At 42.0% G+C, this 18,311-nt stretch overlaps 2 protein-coding genes across 6 annotated transcripts in view; one reads left to right on the top strand and one right to left on the bottom strand.

Moving 5' to 3' along the window:
• The first annotated feature begins 1,856 nt into the window (after positions 1-1,856).
• rflna (refilin A) lies at positions 1,857-10,338 on the top strand. Its single transcript, XM_058071595.1, has 4 exons — positions 1,857-2,026; positions 2,105-2,471; positions 7,501-7,613; positions 9,107-10,338. Exons 2-4 carry the CDS (start codon positions 2,250-2,252, stop codon positions 9,438-9,440), a joined length of 669 nt encoding a protein of 222 aa, XP_057927578.1. The 5' UTR covers positions 1,857-2,026; positions 2,105-2,249; the 3' UTR covers positions 9,441-10,338.
• Positions 10,339-10,374: 36 nt separating this feature from the next.
• ncor2 (nuclear receptor corepressor 2) overlaps positions 10,375-18,311 on the bottom strand; it is a 102,328-nt gene continuing 94,391 nt past the window's right edge. For all 5 annotated transcript variants that reach the window (XM_058071588.1, XM_058071591.1, XM_058071590.1 and 2 more), the window contains 8 exons: positions 16,688-16,818; positions 16,431-16,606; positions 16,091-16,225; positions 14,973-15,115; positions 14,818-14,871; positions 14,246-14,452; positions 13,774-13,953; positions 10,375-12,373 (listed from right to left, as the gene is read on the bottom strand). In XM_058071588.1, the coding sequence (XP_057927571.1) occupies positions 12,183-12,373; positions 13,774-13,953; positions 14,246-14,452; positions 14,818-14,871; positions 14,973-15,115; positions 16,091-16,225; positions 16,431-16,606; positions 16,688-16,818 (1,217 nt within the window). In that variant the 3' untranslated portion in view covers positions 10,375-12,182. The remainder of the gene's footprint in view (positions 12,374-13,773; positions 13,954-14,245; positions 14,453-14,817; positions 14,872-14,972; positions 15,116-16,090; positions 16,226-16,430; positions 16,607-16,687; positions 16,819-18,311) is intronic.

Genomic DNA, 18,311 nt, shown 5'->3' on the forward strand with positions numbered 1-18,311 from the left:
AAATGATGGGATGATGATGTCATGGTAACACTTTTGGATTAGAGCTAGGCGGTGAGCAGATTGAGCCAAATAGCGATCGTACGGATACCAAGAGTAGGAGCCGTATCGGACTCATACTAGTGTGATGAGATTGATATTTTCAATTTCATTTTATTTTCATTATTTTTTATGTTGTTGTTCATTGTTACATTATTTATATTGTTCTATTTACTTTTTTTCTTTCAGGGGTAGCTCTAAACTCAGCATCCTTCTACCAATATATTCACTAGCTCTCCTCTGGACATGTCTGAACCATCTCAGTCTGGCCTCTCTGACTTTATCTCCAAGGCCTCTAACATGTAATGTCCCGATTATGTACTCGTTCCTGATCCTATCCATCCTGGTCACTCCCAATTACCTACCTACCTCCAGTTCTGCTTTGTGTCTTTTCCTCAGTGGCACTGTCTCTAAAACCAAACAACATGGCTGGTCTCACCACAGTTGTGTACCTTTCCTTTCATTTTAGCTGAAACTCTTCCATTACACATCACACCTGACACTTTTCTCCACCTGTTCCATCCTGCCTGCAAGACGGCTGGGATAGACTCCAGCATACCTGCAAGCCTGGTGATGATAAGCTTCATAGAGAATAGATGGACAGGAAGGGAAAGGCAACAGTTGAAAAGCTTATAAAAGGTTACACATTTTGATGTAGTTTTAAACACGTTAATTAAGATTTAACAGTACTATGTACTTTAAAGTGAAGATAAACTATCACTTGCAAGCAAGGGTCTTGCATTCCTAGGCAACAAGGGTTTAAACCAGGGGTCTCAAACTCAATTTACTTGGGGGCCACTGGAGCTAGGGTGTGGGTGAGACTGGGCGGCATCAGGTTTTCCCAAAAAACGCATTTATTAAAAACAGAAAAATGAATAAACTTTGCTTTGGTTTCTACAATAAAAGCTCTGATAAAACATTCCACTGTTCTCAAATATCTTACTTTTTATTTTTCTGCACAAAATAAGATGAAAAATAAATAAACAAATCAAGAATAAAGAAAATCAATCAATCAGTAATAAATAAATATAATAATAATAATAAAACGGCAACTAATAAAAACTTAAGAAACCACATATAGTTGGTGGGTAGACAAATTATTTTTTTGAGATTAAAATGAACAAAGCATTATTAGAGCCCTGTAGACATGACAAAACACGACTATAGTCACATTTATACTCTTTTTATTTACAACATATTGCGCAACTGCAGGGTCTTGAGACACATGCTAACTCGCAAACTAGAGAGCTAGCGACCTAAACGGTAGCCTTCAAGTTATTTCCTTTAAACTTAAATAGCCAAAAACTTACCACTTCCACACGGATAGGGAGGATAACTATTAACAGTTATTTAACCTTTAACATGAACATTAATCAAACGTAATATTTTTTTCTGGGTACATGATACCATACAGCATCCATATCAAACTTGCGCGGGCCGCACTAACATTAAACTTTCATATCAAGGCGGGGGCCTCAAACTAGTGTCCTGCGGGCCGCGTGTTTGAGACCCCTGGTTTAAACAATATGTTTAACATTTCTAAAATATTTGCTTTAGTCAGATTATAAATTATAAAGTCAGATTATAAATCCAATGATATAAAATAGTTTTTAACTATTTGAACCAGAATCATCACAATGATGAGTTTGTAGTCCACGTTATTTTCATTATTACGTAGCAGACCTTTAAATTACGAAACATCGACTTGCGCGCCCTCTATTGGCTCTCTTATGGAGAGCTGGACTCGATCCAAGGATCCACGCACACATCAACACCATCACGCACAGGCAAACGCGTGCGCACACGTTGAGCGTGGCGGTGACGCGCCCAGCAGTGGAGCTTTCATCCTGCGGTGCGTCAGACTCACGTCCACTTCAATGTTGTTGTGCAGGGCTGTGTGACGTTCACTTGATCAACTACAGTATAAAACTCCGGAACTTCATTTATGCAACCCCGGATGAGTTTTTTTTAAACGGGAAAATATCAGCAGGTAAATGTAACTTTCTTTTTATGTTTTTTTATTCTAATTTTGAAAAAGATACATGCATTAATTCCTGTGTTTTTGCAGAAACCGTCTGGAAGTAATCGACCCAGGATTGTTTTAATTTCGACGCTGAAACTTCGACGAAGAAGACAAAAAGTCCTTTTCAGTGCGACTTTTACTGTTAGCGCTTTTTTTTTTTTTTTTTTTTACTCCGCAAAGGGTCCCAGAAATGGTGGGACACCTCCACTTACAAGCGATGGATGAAAGTCTCAAAGGAAAGAACCGGGAAGGGCTGCTTGACAGTCCGGATTCGGGGTTGCCACCCAGCCCCAGTCCGCCTTTCTGCTCCCTGTCTCCGGCTCTCATTGAGCCGCGCTCCGGCAGCTGCACGACGCCTGTGGAGAACCAGCAGGCAGCCTGGAAGAAGGACAGCAGCAAGGAGGGGAAACTGGTAAGATGGAGCTTCATCTTACATTGGAACTGTTTGTTCCATTGTTTTGCTCACATTGAACCGGACTAAAAACGCATCATGGAGAGGATGACACTAGCAAGTTAAATGCCTTGCTTTACTACATCAGATTAACTGGGTTTATGGGGACTCCAAAGTGGGTGTCACAGACCCACCCGCCCCAGTTTGGTCATATATTCGTCCAGTATCAGTTGCAAAAAGTGCAGCCATTATATTACCGCCTTGTGGCCAGTTGTCGTTCCAGTTGGAAGTGGGCCATGTCTGGGGGTCAAGTGTACTTTGTTGCTGTGTGGTCAATCAAAAACAAGTCAACACCGGAATTGAACAAAATATTAGAGGAATTCTGTAAGCCAGGAGTGGCTAAAAAATGATATATTTTCATTCATTTATGTAAATATTACCCCGCCTCTTACCCCAAAGTCAGCTGGGATAGGCTCCAGCATACCCCCACCACTCTAATGAGGCTAAGCGACATAGAAAAAGGATGGATGTATATGCAAATATTACATTATAATGCATCTAATCTGATAAGAATGTTGCAGACGGATCAAGAGGGATGAGTGTTGCCAACCTGGCAACTTTATTAGCATATATAGTGAGCATCCTGCCCCCCTCTAAAATGGGACACAAACTTTATAGACACATCTTCTGGATGCAGAGCAAAGTCCTTGACATTGCATCCTAACATCATCCACACTGAGCCGTCCAATCAGATTGCTGTCATAAGTCCAGTATTGTAGAGATGACTATGATAGGCTGTGATGTAATACCCGTGTAGTAATCTATTGTATTTCTTTGGCATTCTGGTTTAGCTAATTTGAACAAATAATAATCACTTTGCACAAATTTTTGGTATTAATTGATTTGAATGATTTGTTGGGACCAGTCCAGGGTGTACCCTGCCTCTCGTCCAAAAAACAGCTGGGATAGGCTCCAGCATAGCTGCCACATTAGTGAGGATAAACAGTATAGAAAATGGATGGAAGTGACTATCTGAACTATGTTGCCGGAAGAATGCATTTATAGCATATAACAGGAAATTAATGTTGTTTTATTTGAAATTTACATTATTGTTACAATTATTACAAATTTACATTTATAGTAGGCAGTTTATTGAGCTGAATGAAATGAGTCATGTCCAGAACTTTCCTAGTGTACTGTACAGCCTCGTGTGGGATCTGACTGTAGTGGTCAAATAAAACTAAATATATTAATGAAGGGGCTACACGGTGGACGAGTGATTAGCACGCAGGAGACTCGAGTTCGATTCCACCCTCTGGCATCTCTATGTGGAGTTTGCATGTTCTCCCCGTGCATGCGTGGGTTTTCTCCGGGTACTCCGGTTTCCTCCCACATTCCAAAAACATGCTAGGTTAATTGGCGACTCCAAATTGTCCATAGGTATGAATGTGAGTGTGAATGGTTGTTTGTCTATATGTGCCCTGTGATTGGCTGGCCACCAGTCCAGGGTGTACCCCGCTTCTCACCTGAAGACAGCTGTGGTAGGCTCCAGCAGCCCCGCAAACCTCGTGAGGATAAGCAGTAGAGAATGAATGAATGAATATTAATGAAAGTAAAACATGTATAGGCACTGCTGCTAATAAATGAGAATGTAAGATGATGGTGCTTATGGAGCCAAATTTTTGCTCCTCATCACACACACACTTATGGGGCGTTGAAGTCTCAATACTAAACTGTGCTCTTTACTGCCTACATTATCATTCATTCATTTTCAATCCAATCACAGGGCACATATAGACAAACAACCATTCACACTCACATTCATACCTATGGACAATTTGGAGTCGCCAATTAACCTAGCATGTTTTTGGAATGTGGGAGGAAACCGGAGTACCCGGAGAAAACCCACGCATGCACGGGGAGAACATGCAAACTCCACACAGGGGGGGGATTGAACCCTGGTCTCCTAGCTGTGAGGTCTGCACGCTAACCACTCGACCGCCATGCGATCATATATTTATAAATTGTTTGAGATGTTGGACCATTCATTCATTCATTTTCTACCGTTTATCCTCACAAGGGTCAAGGGCATGCTGGAACCTATCCCAGCCATGTAATAGCAGGAATACTGGATCACAAATGTGCGATAATCCACTGTAAATCCTGTGAGGTGTCTTCCTCACATTAGGTTTTTGGTGCACACTTCATATTTTTGCACATTTTCATTATTAGCATTAGCATTATTAGCATTAGCATTATTAGGTGTGATGCAAAAAGGAAAATCATTTCCAGGTTACTCTCATAGTCGGGGGAACGTGTCTGGACCGGTTGAGGTGGCTTTTAAAAGGTCTAATGGGTGCCACACACACAGACCCACTAATCCTTGGGCGGTCTGGACTTGTTGTCGTTTCCGTTTTTTAAGCTCATTCTGTGTCGTTGCTTTTGTAGCTTGTCTGCAGGCTAACGTGTAAAGGCCATTTTCCATCAGTGCCATTAGAGCCTGAGTGCACGTTTGAAGCAGGATGAAGGGGAGCTATATCTATCCCTTCCAATTCTATTTTTGTGTTGTTTTCTATGCCACCTAAGAACAATCCCCTAGCTCTATTTTGAGGTACAGGGTCCCGTTCGAGGCTGTTACATAAGTTTACATGGACAAAATGCTCAGACAGCCTGTCTGTTGTTAAATGGAGGACATGCATCAGACTTTATTTTGTCTCCTACCAAAAAATCCACTGACTGAGGCTTCTTCTAAGAAATGTTTGAGTTGGCTCCGCGTTGTTCTTTCTCAGCAGCAGACTGTTTTCCTAGGCACCAATGTGCTTCCAGGAGGACTTGAGTCTTTGTGTGCAAACCCGGGCCTCCTAACCTCCATTCAAGTGTTTGCATTGCACAAGATGAAATGAAGCGCTCGCACACATTGTAGAAATACCTGGAATGTTCTACTATAATGGCCACGAACATTATGGAAGCATGTTGCACATTGAAGATAGTGAGATGATAGCATAGGTAAGACGAGACCCCCATGCACTGATCTGCTGTGCCCTTGGCCTGCTCGCCAGGTCCTTGTCCTGGCATGTGCACTTAACCGCGTCCAAGCCACAGCATGTGACCGCCTCCCCGGTGTAATGTGAGAGGAGCTGGGGATGGGGCTCACCCAGGCTCACATGCATGGACGGCCATCAATCCTCACTGCAGCATCTGTCTGCTGCCGCTGCACAGGAGCCACGGCTCGGTGATCTAGCGGCTTGGCCCGCAGATTAAAAGTCAGTTAAGACGAGGGCAGACTGATAACCTCTTGTTACGTTTTATTCTCTAGTGGAGCGGGAGCACAAGAGGTTGTGTTAAGAAGCAAGAGTTATCATGACAGGAATTGTTAGAAGTTACAACAACAAGCTACAGACAGTCCTGTTATAATGTGTTTATTATTGAGGGTGAACAGGTAGTGCCAAATGTACCTGGCGGTCCAAATGTGTTTGTGGTGTACATATAAATAACTACCTACTTGAAAGCGGACGTATTATGCTCATCTTTCAGCCCTTTGTATTGCGTTGTGGACTAGATCAGCTACACATGATAACCAGAACAGAGAGCTTCCAGAATCTGCACCTATTCATCTGTATTTGGATTCATTTTAATGTATTCCATGTGTATTTTGGGATGACTAAACGGCTGTAAGCAACCCAATTTCCTGTATGCGTACTCTATAATGCTGACTTATACAAAATAAACAGTTAGGACAGAGTTCCACACAACTAATTAACATTGGAAAGACTTCATACTGGTCCATGTTCACAAAATCGTCCAGTGTGGCATCTTTAGGAATCGTAAACAAATGCTGCTGCGTTCCCGTTGGAGCTATTGCTAGCAACGTAAACAGAAGCAGAGCTTGGAGGAGGGCAGTGTATTGGGCCTACAGCCACGCCCATAAGGAAGGCTGCTCCTCTGACATCACAAAGGACCGAGCGTTTTGAACCAAAAGCGCAAACCTCATTAACTGAAACTTTGGCATCATTTAACAGGAGAATACTACATTTTAACTACTTTTATAGGTCAGAAAAGTTGAAAAAGCATAATTAGCCCCCCAGGTGTAGCCTGCTTCTCAAGTACTATCATTAAAGAGTGTAATAGAGTAACACATAATGTACTGAAATACATTGTAAAAAGTTGTCAGTTTTAACTAACATCCGCATTCAGGGATCATATTGTATATTTTGGAGGGGGCGGCACGGTGGGCGAGTGGTTGGCGTGCAGACCTCACAGCTAGGAGACCGGGGTTCAATTCCACCCTCGGCCATCTCTGTGTGGAGTTTGCATGTTCTTCCCGTGCATGCGTGGGTTTTCTCCGGGTACTCCGGTTTCCTCCCACATTCCAAAAAACCACGCGAGGTCAATTGGCCACTCCAAATTGTCCATAGGTATGAATGTGAGTGTGAATGGTTGTTTGTCTATATGTGCCCTGTGATTGTCTGGCCACCGGTCCAGGGTGTACCCCGCCTCTCGCCCAAAGACAGCTGGGATAGGCTCCAGCACCCCCGCGACCCTTGTCAGGAAAAGCGTTAGAAAATGAATGAATGAATATTTTGGAGGTGACAAAGCTAATTAGTGTAATGTGTAATCGGGCATCATGCTGAATCGGAATGAGCTAAAAATGGCCCACATGCTGCACTTTGAATGGCCCTAATGTAATGGTAAGGCAGCACTGAAAGAGAAAAATGAATAATAAATCTGTTTTCAGCTTCTCAACGTCTCCTTCAGCCTGCTTAGCAGCTGCTCTCAACATGAATGTCTTTATATTGTGTGTAGGTTGAACATCTGCAACACACTAGGAGCCTTTGTCCGTCTCAACTATACAAATGGTTACATTTGGCATGAAAAAGTTGTCTTTTCTTGACATGGTGGGGGTTGCAGTGCTTTTAATTGAAGTTGTTGGCTCTGCTTAAGCCCCCCCACAACCATGCTGGCATTTTTTTTTTATTCTTTGATCACGGGGACACGTTGGCAGGCTGGCCAGGATCTGTGATGTTTGTGACGTCGTGTTTCCTCTTCTCAGCTGCCTTATCTGCTGCTCAACAACACTGGGACGACGGACCCCAGGACTCGCATGTACCCTGTCTTCTATGGCGAGAGCATTGAAGTGGACCCCAAACCGGAGCAGGAAGTCAAGTAGGCATGAATGAAAGTCTTAGTTGTAAAGTGGAATAAAGTGGAACAAGATGCTACTTTGGTTTGTCGTGACTACGATGACACTTTTCCTCCAAGTGAAAACCGTTTTTCCGGTCTTCTAACTGATAAGGCTTGTGCAAAATTCAGAATTTTTTTTACTTTCAATTTAAAGAAATGGAATTTGAACTGGGGCTGCACGGCGGACAAGTGGTTAGCGCGCAGACCTCACAGCTAGGTTCAAGTCCACCCTCGGCCATCTCTGTGTGGAGTTTGGGGGTTTTCTCCGGGTACTCCGGTTTCCTCCCACATTCCAAAAACATGCTAGGTTAATTGACGACTCCAAATTGTCCATAGGTATGAATGTGAGTGTGAATGGTTGTTTGTCTATATGTGCCCTGTGATTGGCTGGCGACCAGTACAGGGTGTACCCCGCCTCTTGCCTGAAGACAGCTGGGATAGGCTCCAGCACCCCCGCAACCTTTGTGAGGATAAGCAGTAGAAAATGAATGAATGAATTTAAACTGAAATTGCTCCCCACAGAATGTACAATTAAATGTAGAATGAACTGGAATTCACAGGAAGTGGAATGAAAGAATTTGTCATGTTTAATAAAAAAACATACTTAACAAACACAAAGTACCCTCCAATTTATTGTATTCTCTGAAGTATTGTTCCACTGTTTTCCATATTTAAGTTATTATATTATATCTAATTATCTGTTTTTTGTAAGAGATGCCTTTATTGTAATTGAAAAATTGCTGTAATTGTACATAAGGTTCACAGTAATATTTCTATGAATTGTATAGTAAGTGTATAATGTAAAGTATGGCCTGCGGACCACAAAAATGGAAAAAAAACACCAGTAATTTCACAATAAAGTCAATATTTAGAGAAAAGTTGCATAGTATGTTAATATTATGAGGACAAAAAAAGTTTAGTAGCATAAAGTTGAAATATCAAATTAACAATATTTTAAGTAGAGGAAAGGTTGCTATGACAATAATGTCAAAATATTGTGGCAATAAAGTCATATTTATGAGGAAAAACAGAAGAAAAAATGTTGCAATGTTTAAATAAACAACATTTACAAGAATTAAGTCAAAATATTAAGAGAATGTGAGGAAAAATGTCCATCCATTTTCTATGCCGCTTATCCTCACGAGGGTTGCGGGGGTGCTGGAGCCTATCCCAGCTGTCTTTGGGTGAGAGGCGGGGCACACCCTATACTGGTCGCCAGCCACTGGTCACAGGGCACATATAGACAAACAACCATTCACACATTCATACCTATGGACAATTTGGAGTGGCTAATTAACCTAGCATGTTTTTGGAATGTGTTTGGAATTTGTAAAACGAACTAATTCATAGAAATGACCCCTATAGGTCTCAAATTTTCTGTCAACGTAATTAAAGAGTAGAACGACGGGTTGTCAACATAAGCGGGTACCACTGTATATGTTTCTCTACTTACGTCTTGCAATGTCGTCCTGCAGGTGTACTTCAGCGGTGCGCTACGACTCTGACAAGCATTACAGAGACCACGTCTACTGCGTCCCCGTCCCCACGGCCATGTCCTACAGCGAGACGGTGGTGGCGGTGCCCAACTGCACCTGGAGAAGATACAAGTCCCAAGTGTACCTGGAGCCGCGGCAAAAGGCCATTAGTTACCAGAGTACCACCATCGTGTACCCCAAAAACACCAAGAACATTTACCGCACCACCCTCTCCTACAAAACCATGGCCGCGCGCCGCTGGTTTGTCTCAAGAGTCCAGCTGGAGTCCAGTGAGGATTCTAGTCCCTGTATCATCTACACAGAGGACCTGTAGGCCGTCCTCCATGCTTTTTTTTTTTTTCCACAACTGGACGTCTAAAAACAGTTTTTCTTCTCACTCTGGAGAAAAAGCTTTTAATTTAACATTTGGAACTTTGTACTGATGCGGTCTTTAAAAGGGAGTTCCTGCACTGCATTGGCTAATGTCTTATTGAATGACACACATGCTCACCTTTGATTCTCGGTCCCCGCAGATTGGATGGACCTCAGTGAAGAGAGTGAGAGTGAATGAAAGGATCTGAGGATTTAATCCTGCGTGTGTTTGTGTTAGTATGGCCTTTGAATAGTTTGGACCAAAATTCTAACAGGTGTGTGAGACCTTTTTTTCCCACAGTAAAATAAAAATCTGGACTGTTTGCAGTTACTGAGGGTAACATTAGGGATGGGATTTGTGATTCTTTATAAAATGTACATATTTGAGTTCAGTACGAAATAAGCCGTGAAAGTTGTATCTCCGCAGTATGGTAATCGAGGGATAAAGAGTATGTTAAAGTAATGTCAAAGGGAAATGGTATGTGTCAAGTTTGAGGGAAATGTTACGTTATTGATGGTCAGTGAAGTGTCCTTGGAGTGATGAAAGAAAAGCTGTTTTGATGTGTTAAAATGTGGTTTGTTTTCCTAACACTTGATTTTTCTTACTGTAAAAATATTGTCCAGTTGTATATGTGGCATTGAGGCACTTCATAATTCTCTTATTTTTGTACGTCAGCCTTTGTTCCTGTTTTGATCTAATTTAAAGATGTATATTCTAAATTAATAAAAAATGTTAATAATTTCCAAGTGTATTGTGGATGTTTTTCCATGTGGTTTTGAAGTGGAGTTTGTGGCGCTATGGATTCATAAGCACTGGAAGCCATTGACAATTTAAGAGTGGATATTTACCGCCCCCTTGTGGTGGGTGATGTAAAATAAAGACTCCCGAGACTACAAATGGCAATAAGCGTTTTATTTAAACATTAAGGCAGTGTCTTATTTATCATTTGTACACTGCTATCAACAAAGCTTGCTGGTGGGCATGTAGAATTTAACCATGTGAATATTTTTTTTTGTATACCAACCTTCAAGCAAGCCACATAAATATTTACATCTATTCAGTTTTATATACAATCCTTGCTATTATACAGTGGGTTATAATAAAAAAAAAAAGAACAATGTTATACTGTTTGTCAACACCGCCCTCCCGCTTTTCCATGTAGGGACCACAGATATTCATGTAAATAAAATTGCTGTTGCACAAAACCGTGAGAGCAAAAGGCATATAGATGCATGTTAAAATTAATTTCAGTATACTTTTTTTTTTTTTAAACAATGTATTAGTCCATCATCAGCTAGATATGGCTTAGTCTGTTTACGGTCACATTCTTAAACTTCATCAGTGGATTAATGATAAACACATGGAGACTGATACACTGTAACAATGGTGGGTGGGTCAGGGGGGGGACGGAGGTAGTCCAATAACAGTCATACATGTACATCACTGTGATAACATGAAATGACGTTATTAAATGACACTTTACTCAGCAAAGTGTCTTTCACACAGACTGACCAAGAAGTGAGGGGGGTGCAGTGATGTAGACTCAGTCATGGGGATACATTAATAACAACTGATGCTGCGGTCTGTGATGTCATGCGTGACACTGTTGAAAGCTTGCACTGAGAAATGCAAAAAAGACAAAAAAAATTACAGAATTTCCAGCAAGGGGAGGGGCCGATAAGAAAAAAAAAATTGTGCGTCACTTGGTAACTTCAGTACTGTGCGTGTAAAATAAATGGCACTTAACACTAAGAATATATTATAATGTACAAAAGCTCCACAGATATAGAAGCTGACACTTAGCTCCTCAGACTGTCACAGAAGCTCCTGGATGGGATCCTGGCAGGCCAGCTGAAGACAACGCAAAAGACTGATGCTCTGATGTGAAGAACCTGCTTGAGTTTATCCTTCACTCACGTGTGATTGTCGCTTCTGTTGTTTGAAATCACCGGTGGCTGGACCGTAAGTAAAATGAGGAGCAGGTGGAGGACACCGGGCCCAAGACTACGCCATTGTGAACAGACCGACATCTAAGTGCTGCATATCCAAAAAGCATTTCAACAAACAGACATTGTTAATATAAAAACAGCAAGAAAGTGTCACTCGTCTCAGTGCCAACATCTCTGTGTGCCTGTCGTCAGCAGGCCTCGGCTGTTCCTATGGACCCTCCCTAATGTTTGATGACATCAGCATTGAACAGCATGTTTACCCTGTAAACCAATGATATGAACCTTCTGCACTGGAACCCTTCCCAACCCCCCAGTATGTCATTGAAGATAAGACAGCACACATATACAGTAACCATTTACCATTCAAATGTACTGCAGACGCTTTCCAATCACAAGACTGGATTGAGTGAATATAAAGAAGAAAAAGAAAAAAAACTTTTTGTCCTGTCCCTTGCATGCACTTATTATGTAGTGGTAGCAGTGCTGATATTGTAGCCAAAAATAAGAAGGTCCTCTTGTTGAGTGGGCTGCTGTGCTCAAGGCAGGTGCACAGTCGAGATGTGGAGCGTCCGCCATCCGACCAAACTATTCCATCCACATGTGAGCACATGACAGCAACGCCCATGTCGATAAGGCCAGTGAGGAGAATGATGGAGTTGTTCAGATAATCCTGGAGTGATGGTGTGGACTGAGTGGAATGGTGTGGAAGGTTTCACTAATGTGCACCTGGGTCTGTGTGTGATTGCACCGTGGGTCACTCGCTGTCAGACAGGGACTCGTACTGAGACATTAGCAGAGGCTTAGGCTCCTCCTCCCAGATGCGGCCTTGTCCCTGACCAGGAACATGGCCTACTGGTTGCCCGGATGAAGGGGATGGAACGGAAACCGTCCCACTGGGGAAACGCATGATCAAGGGATTACAAGGGAAGGGTGTTGGAGTTGAACCTGCAAAAGGGACAGACAATAATGAGGTGTTAAGAGTGTTTGCTGTCATTTCATCTCTAATCCGCTTCAAATGCTGCATACCGGTAGACCCCGGCCCTTGGCGTGCTATGATGTGTCGTGGTTACAAACCCCACTCACTTATAGAAAAACTATTTTGGTCTGTAAACATGAGATCGACTGAAGAACTAGTTAGAGCACTGCAACAATGCTACACCATAACATCACATATTAGTTAACTTTTGCATCGCATTATGTCTCCCATGTCCCTGCGGGCCACATTTGTTTGAGGCCCCCGCCTTGATATGAAAGTTTAATGTTAGTGAAGCCCACGCAAGTTTGATATGGATGCTGTATGGTATCATGTACCCAGAAAAAATTATTACGTTTGATTAATGTTCATGTTAAAGGTTAAATAACTGTTAATAGTTATCCTCCCTATCCGTGTGGAAGTGGTAAGTTTTTAGCTATTTAAGTTTAAAGGAAATAACTTGAAGGCTACCGTTTAGGTCGCTAGCTCTCTAGTTTGCGAGTTAGCATGTGTCTCAAGACCCTGCAGTTGCGCAATATGTTGTAAATAAAAAAAGTATAAATGTGACTATAGTCGTGTTTTGTCATGTCTACAGGGCTCTAATAATGCTTTGTTAATTTTAATCTGAAAAAATTAATTTGTCTACCCACCAACTATATGTGGTTTCTTAAGTTTTTATTATTTGCCGTTTTATTATTATTATATTTATTTATTACTGATTGATTGATTTTCTTTATTCTTGATTTGTTTGTTTATTTTTCATCTTATTTTGTGCAGAAAAATAAAAATTAAGATATTTGAGAACAGTGGAATGTTTTATCAGAGCTTATCTTGTAGAAAATCGGAACCAAAGCACTGAAAAAGTTTGTATATTTTTCTGTTTTTAATAAATGCGTTTTTTTTTTTTGGAAAACCTGATGCGGCCCAGCCTTGCCCAGACCCTAGCTCCAGTGGCCCCCAGGTAAATTGAGTTTGAGACCCATGGCCTAGAGGGGTCCAAAATGGAAAAGTACTGCAAGCATTATATCCTGCCTCTTCCTGCTTTGAATACATAAGCTACACCAACATGCACGTGTTGTCAGCAAATCTTAGATATTTGGCAAAGTTTAGCTGTCAACGGTGTTAGCTGTCAACAACAACATGACCACAGGGATAACAGTAACAAGTTGTATATTTATTTTATTGTTTCTTGTATTTAATTGTTTTATTGCTGTATTTTATATGTCCTTCCTGTGTTCCGTGTACAGTGTGAGTGACTTGGGAATTAATTTATGCAAAAGTTTTGACTTCATCACAATCTAGGAACAGAACTGATTCATAACCAGAGGACCACCTGCAATCGTTATATGTAGTTCGTCGGGTGTGTCGGTACCTGTTGAGGACGGCCGGTCCTCCCAGACTCGGCTGGTCAGGGGAGTTCTTCTGTTACAGTCGCCTTCTGAGTGGACTGAAGACACAGAGGATGGTCGCTCACCGCCCGACAGTCCGGGTCCTGGAGACTTGGCCTTGCGCCCGTTAGAGCGGCTGCTGCCCTTTGAGGGCTTCCCTCCACCTGAATGGAGAAGAAGGTGGAAGTTGAAGCTGTGTGTGACAGCACTTCCAGCTACTGCATAACAGTTTGTGCCAATTCATCTGTAGAGGCTCCTTGTCAGCACCATTTGGGATGCAGGGTCTCTTATTTCTTTTACTGATTACAGGAATGAAATAGAAGAAGCTTTGGTGTATAGTCGTTAAACACAACATCATTTGCATGAAACATGGTTTGCTAGTTGGGGCATGTAAGAGTTAGTGTAACTAACTCGAGAGTCAAACATGGATTTCCACATGCTGGAAGAAGTCATCACCTTGTGAGAAACAGTCCTCAGCACGTCCATCAGCTCCACTCATCGCAATCGGCAGGCTGGAAGCTAGTGGGTTAGCAGCATTGGCTGGAGAGCGTTCCTCAGGTTGATCATCATATTTGCCCATTAAGGCCTTTCGTATAATGGCCTCCAGACCAATGGAGTTCCCAGGTGCCTCTGGTGCTGGGTGGCTGCGAACACTCACAGGTCCTATTAAAAGAGACATATCCTGTTAGGGAGACTTTCAGGTGGTATTAAAAAAAAAAGGGGGAGAGAAAATCCACATGTCAGAAGATGATGGGTTTCACAGAACTGTAGCACTGTGTGATGAAAAGAAAGTTAGCAACAAGGCGAGAGATAGAACACAAGAGATGACAACAACATGATTAATGATTGTCAGGCAAAGGCAGAGTAATAGCAAATTGAAGATTTATACAGAGAGATATTTTTCAAGACCGGTGTGTTATGCGAGAAAGCATAAAAACATCTGCGTTGACGAAGGATTGAGAAGATTTGTGCAACAAATATTGTTTTTGATGGTTTAGTGATGACAAAGAAGGTGAAAAAAATCTCACCTGCAGTTGTTGATGCTGGCATATTGAAGATTTCGGTTCCAGGCTGACCAGCATCTAAAAGCGTGACCAAGGTTTATTTGTTAAAAGTCTGCACACTTTATGAAATCTCAGAGGTCACCTTGTTCTGAAGATGCTAAATGACTTAGAAGACTCACTGAAATCGTTGTCATTTCCAACCACTGTCATCTTTTTGATCATCTCCTGCTTCTTTGATTTTACAATAGCTGAGGTGCTCTCTGTCAGCTTGCTGAAGAAAGCCGGAGGCTGGGAGGCGTTTGGAGGTGAACGGGAACCCATTCTGTGGGAGGAAAAAAGTGCCTGGTCAACAAACCTGAGCCTGCTGGAGGACTGTGGAGATAAACACTCTTGGAAGGAGCTCTGCCAATGAGCTGCAAAAGCTGAAGGAAAACCGAGTAACCATGTAAATTCCCAAGCGTAAAGTCTTTCTCGCATCCAAAACCCACGGGCAGTTTTCACATGCTTCGTTTGAGGACAACAGTGTGGATCAGCCACTAAGACGTCAGATGTGGTTGCCACTGCTTGACAGAAATACAGCAGCATCTCCTAAGTCACCCAACACATTTGTGAAAAATATTTCCTCTAAAATTTCTTAAACATGCTTAAACATGTCACACAATACAGTAAATCTCCCTACTATTCACAGGGATTACATTCTAAGACCCACAGCCAGTTTTTCACATATATTCATCTATTTGTGGTGGAATGCCACAAATTCATTTGGGCCACCACAAACAGATGCCTATTCACTCTCCCTCTTATGGTGGAGTCATGAAAACCGAGCTTAACTGAGGCAAGTGAACACTGCAGTTCTTTGGATGTTTTTGTGGTGTCTTTTGTGACCTCTCTGATGAGTCGTTGCTGCACTCCTGGGGTAATTTTGGTTGCCCGGCCACTGTTCCATGTTTTTGCTATTTGTGGATAATGGCTCTCACTGTGGTTTGCTGGAGGCCCAAAACTACCCTTTGCAGACTAATAGATCTCAATTAATCTCAGTTAAGTTATGCTACAAAGGGGGTTGGGGTTTTTGTCTGTATAGCTCAGCTTTAACTTGTGAGCCTTGTGAGCTTCTATCATGATTTGAGTCTTGGGTCTGTTTTTTTTTCTAATTTATTTCTTTTTCAACCACATAAAGGGTACAAGTCATGGCAAAGTGTTGATGACAACCACAGAACCAGAAATGGAACATGTAAAGTGATGGAGCACTAGGACATACAATATTTGTGCAGAAATCAAAAGCAACATGAGGTCTTACCCCTGTTCCCCTTGTTCATTGGGATAGGACAGGCCCCCCTGCCCCTCAGGCTCAGAATTGGCTCCAGCAGGTGATACTGGTTCAATGCCGTCATTGGAAACGCTAATTGGGGATGTTTTGGGCTGAAGAGGAGACCTGCAGAGCACATACAGATAAGTGGTTACTCATCATCATCATCATCACAGTCTTTTTCACCAACGTCTCACTATCATGGTCTCATGTGTCTATGAAACACTAGTACTGGTAGTCTATTAATACAGACTTCAAAAATAGCAATACAGGCACTCCAGTCAGTTGATAATATTTACTGTTTGGGATCCCGCTGTGTAATTACTCTTACCGGTCTCTGTTACGGTCTCCCCCAAGACTCTCAGGATAGCGGGCCACCTGGGCGGACTCCTGGGAGGTGGGGGGCTGGGAGGCACTGGGAGGACGGGTCAAGTCCAGGATAGGAGAGCCATGGTAACCTTGCTGCTGCTGCTGACTCTGCCTGGTGTAGTCCTTAGTTATCACCTCCTGTTTAATGTAAAAAAAATATTTGTTTGATCGCAAAAATGTTTAGTTTTTGAATTGCCATTTGGAAGTTGGTGCACTTACACTGATGTGCTGAGCGAGGGTGACAACCCTTTGACTGCCTTTCACACAAGGGGAAGGTGGCTGCTGGCCTGGCGACAGCCTCTCCACAGACGGAGGACGGTACAGACCATGTGATTCTATCTTCTGTTGAGCTGTGAGTCAAACACATACAGGTTATTAAAAATGAAATATTCATAATTAAATGACAGTTGTTCCCTACATTAGACCAAAACTGAACTTTGGAAATGAAATTTGACTTTGATTGATGCAATTAAAAAAATTATGCTTGCACTGGATTAGTTCAACCTCCACTGCAGTTGATAATGAAAGAGTATCACTATGTTTTACATGCAGCCGATATTCGGATTGAGGTCAATATTCCGGGTTCTGAAACATTCGGAATAACCTGTTGCATGTGTGATGTGACAAAAACAAAACGAAAAAAATCAAAACAAAACAAAAATACAAAACGTCCCAATGCATGGAAACCTTCCTTTTGATCGGGATATTGCCCCAAGGTTTGGATTGGAAAAGGTGTAACCCAGTGGTAATATTCAGGTCTTTAAAAACTGGAATATGAGCATATTTCGTTTTTTTCAGAAGGGTTACTGGTGTTTACATGGCTGCTAATATTCAAGTTATGATAGGGTTATTTGACTGCATGTATTGTATTAACCATTCTTGCTGCTTGGCCGACAACACTTATTTTGTCATTCTTGTTATCGGCAAGAATTATTGTTATTGTAAGAGTTATTGTTGTTTCTTCCACACACTGACTACTGTATGAATGGAAGAGGAGGATGATGTAAGCTGTGCACAAGGGACAAGAATGATCCCTGAGAGGGCACATTCCGCCAAAGGGACAGGATGTTGCAGTTTGTCTGCCAGTGATGAAAGATGAGACGGTGTTTACCGAACTAATAACTTTTAACAGCCTGCCTTTTTCTCTAGACTTTCCTACTTGTCTGAAGACATAAACAACACCAATATGATGCTGGCATCCATGGTGATTTGCATGTTTATACTACTACCTGCTCAAAAATATAGATTTTATTATATTGCAGCCGGAACTAATCAATGCGCAATAACAGTCATTTTTATTGCTAATGTTGGAGTAGAGAGTGTTCATGAAGGTGAGATGTACTCTCTCTGAGTTGTATACACACAATGTTCTACAAGCTGACCAATCACAGCTCTTACGGTCCCTAAGGTGAGATGTCTTTGGAGGGGCACGTCACGCTCCGCTAAAAGAGTTTGCAGGGGGAAGGGCAAGCCGGTGTAACAGTTGCTGTCGCCTCAAAACAGGTGCATACATCAAGCTTTAGAGACCAAACTTGAAACGGAAAAAGGCGAAATTTAACAAAATGCACACTTGGAGAGCAGAATATTCAAGGGTCAAAATGAAGGCAGAGTACCAAAAATGCATACATGTTGGCAGGTCTGGTATTGTCAAATACAAAGGTCATTGAAACCTACTGTACAGACTCTGAATGGCTGTGTAAAAAGTGCTTACAGTGCTGCAAAAGGACAATAATATGTGAGCCCTACTTATAAGTTAAAACACAAAAATAAATCAAAAAATGCATGGAGGATAAACTGCGAGGAAACTGATCCATAGAGACAAATTGAGCATTTGGTGGTTGTG

This window comes from Doryrhamphus excisus, chromosome 4, assembly GCF_030265055.1.
Source record: "Doryrhamphus excisus isolate RoL2022-K1 chromosome 4, RoL_Dexc_1.0, whole genome shotgun sequence".
Lineage (NCBI taxonomy): Eukaryota > Metazoa > Chordata > Actinopteri > Syngnathiformes > Syngnathidae > Doryrhamphus > Doryrhamphus excisus.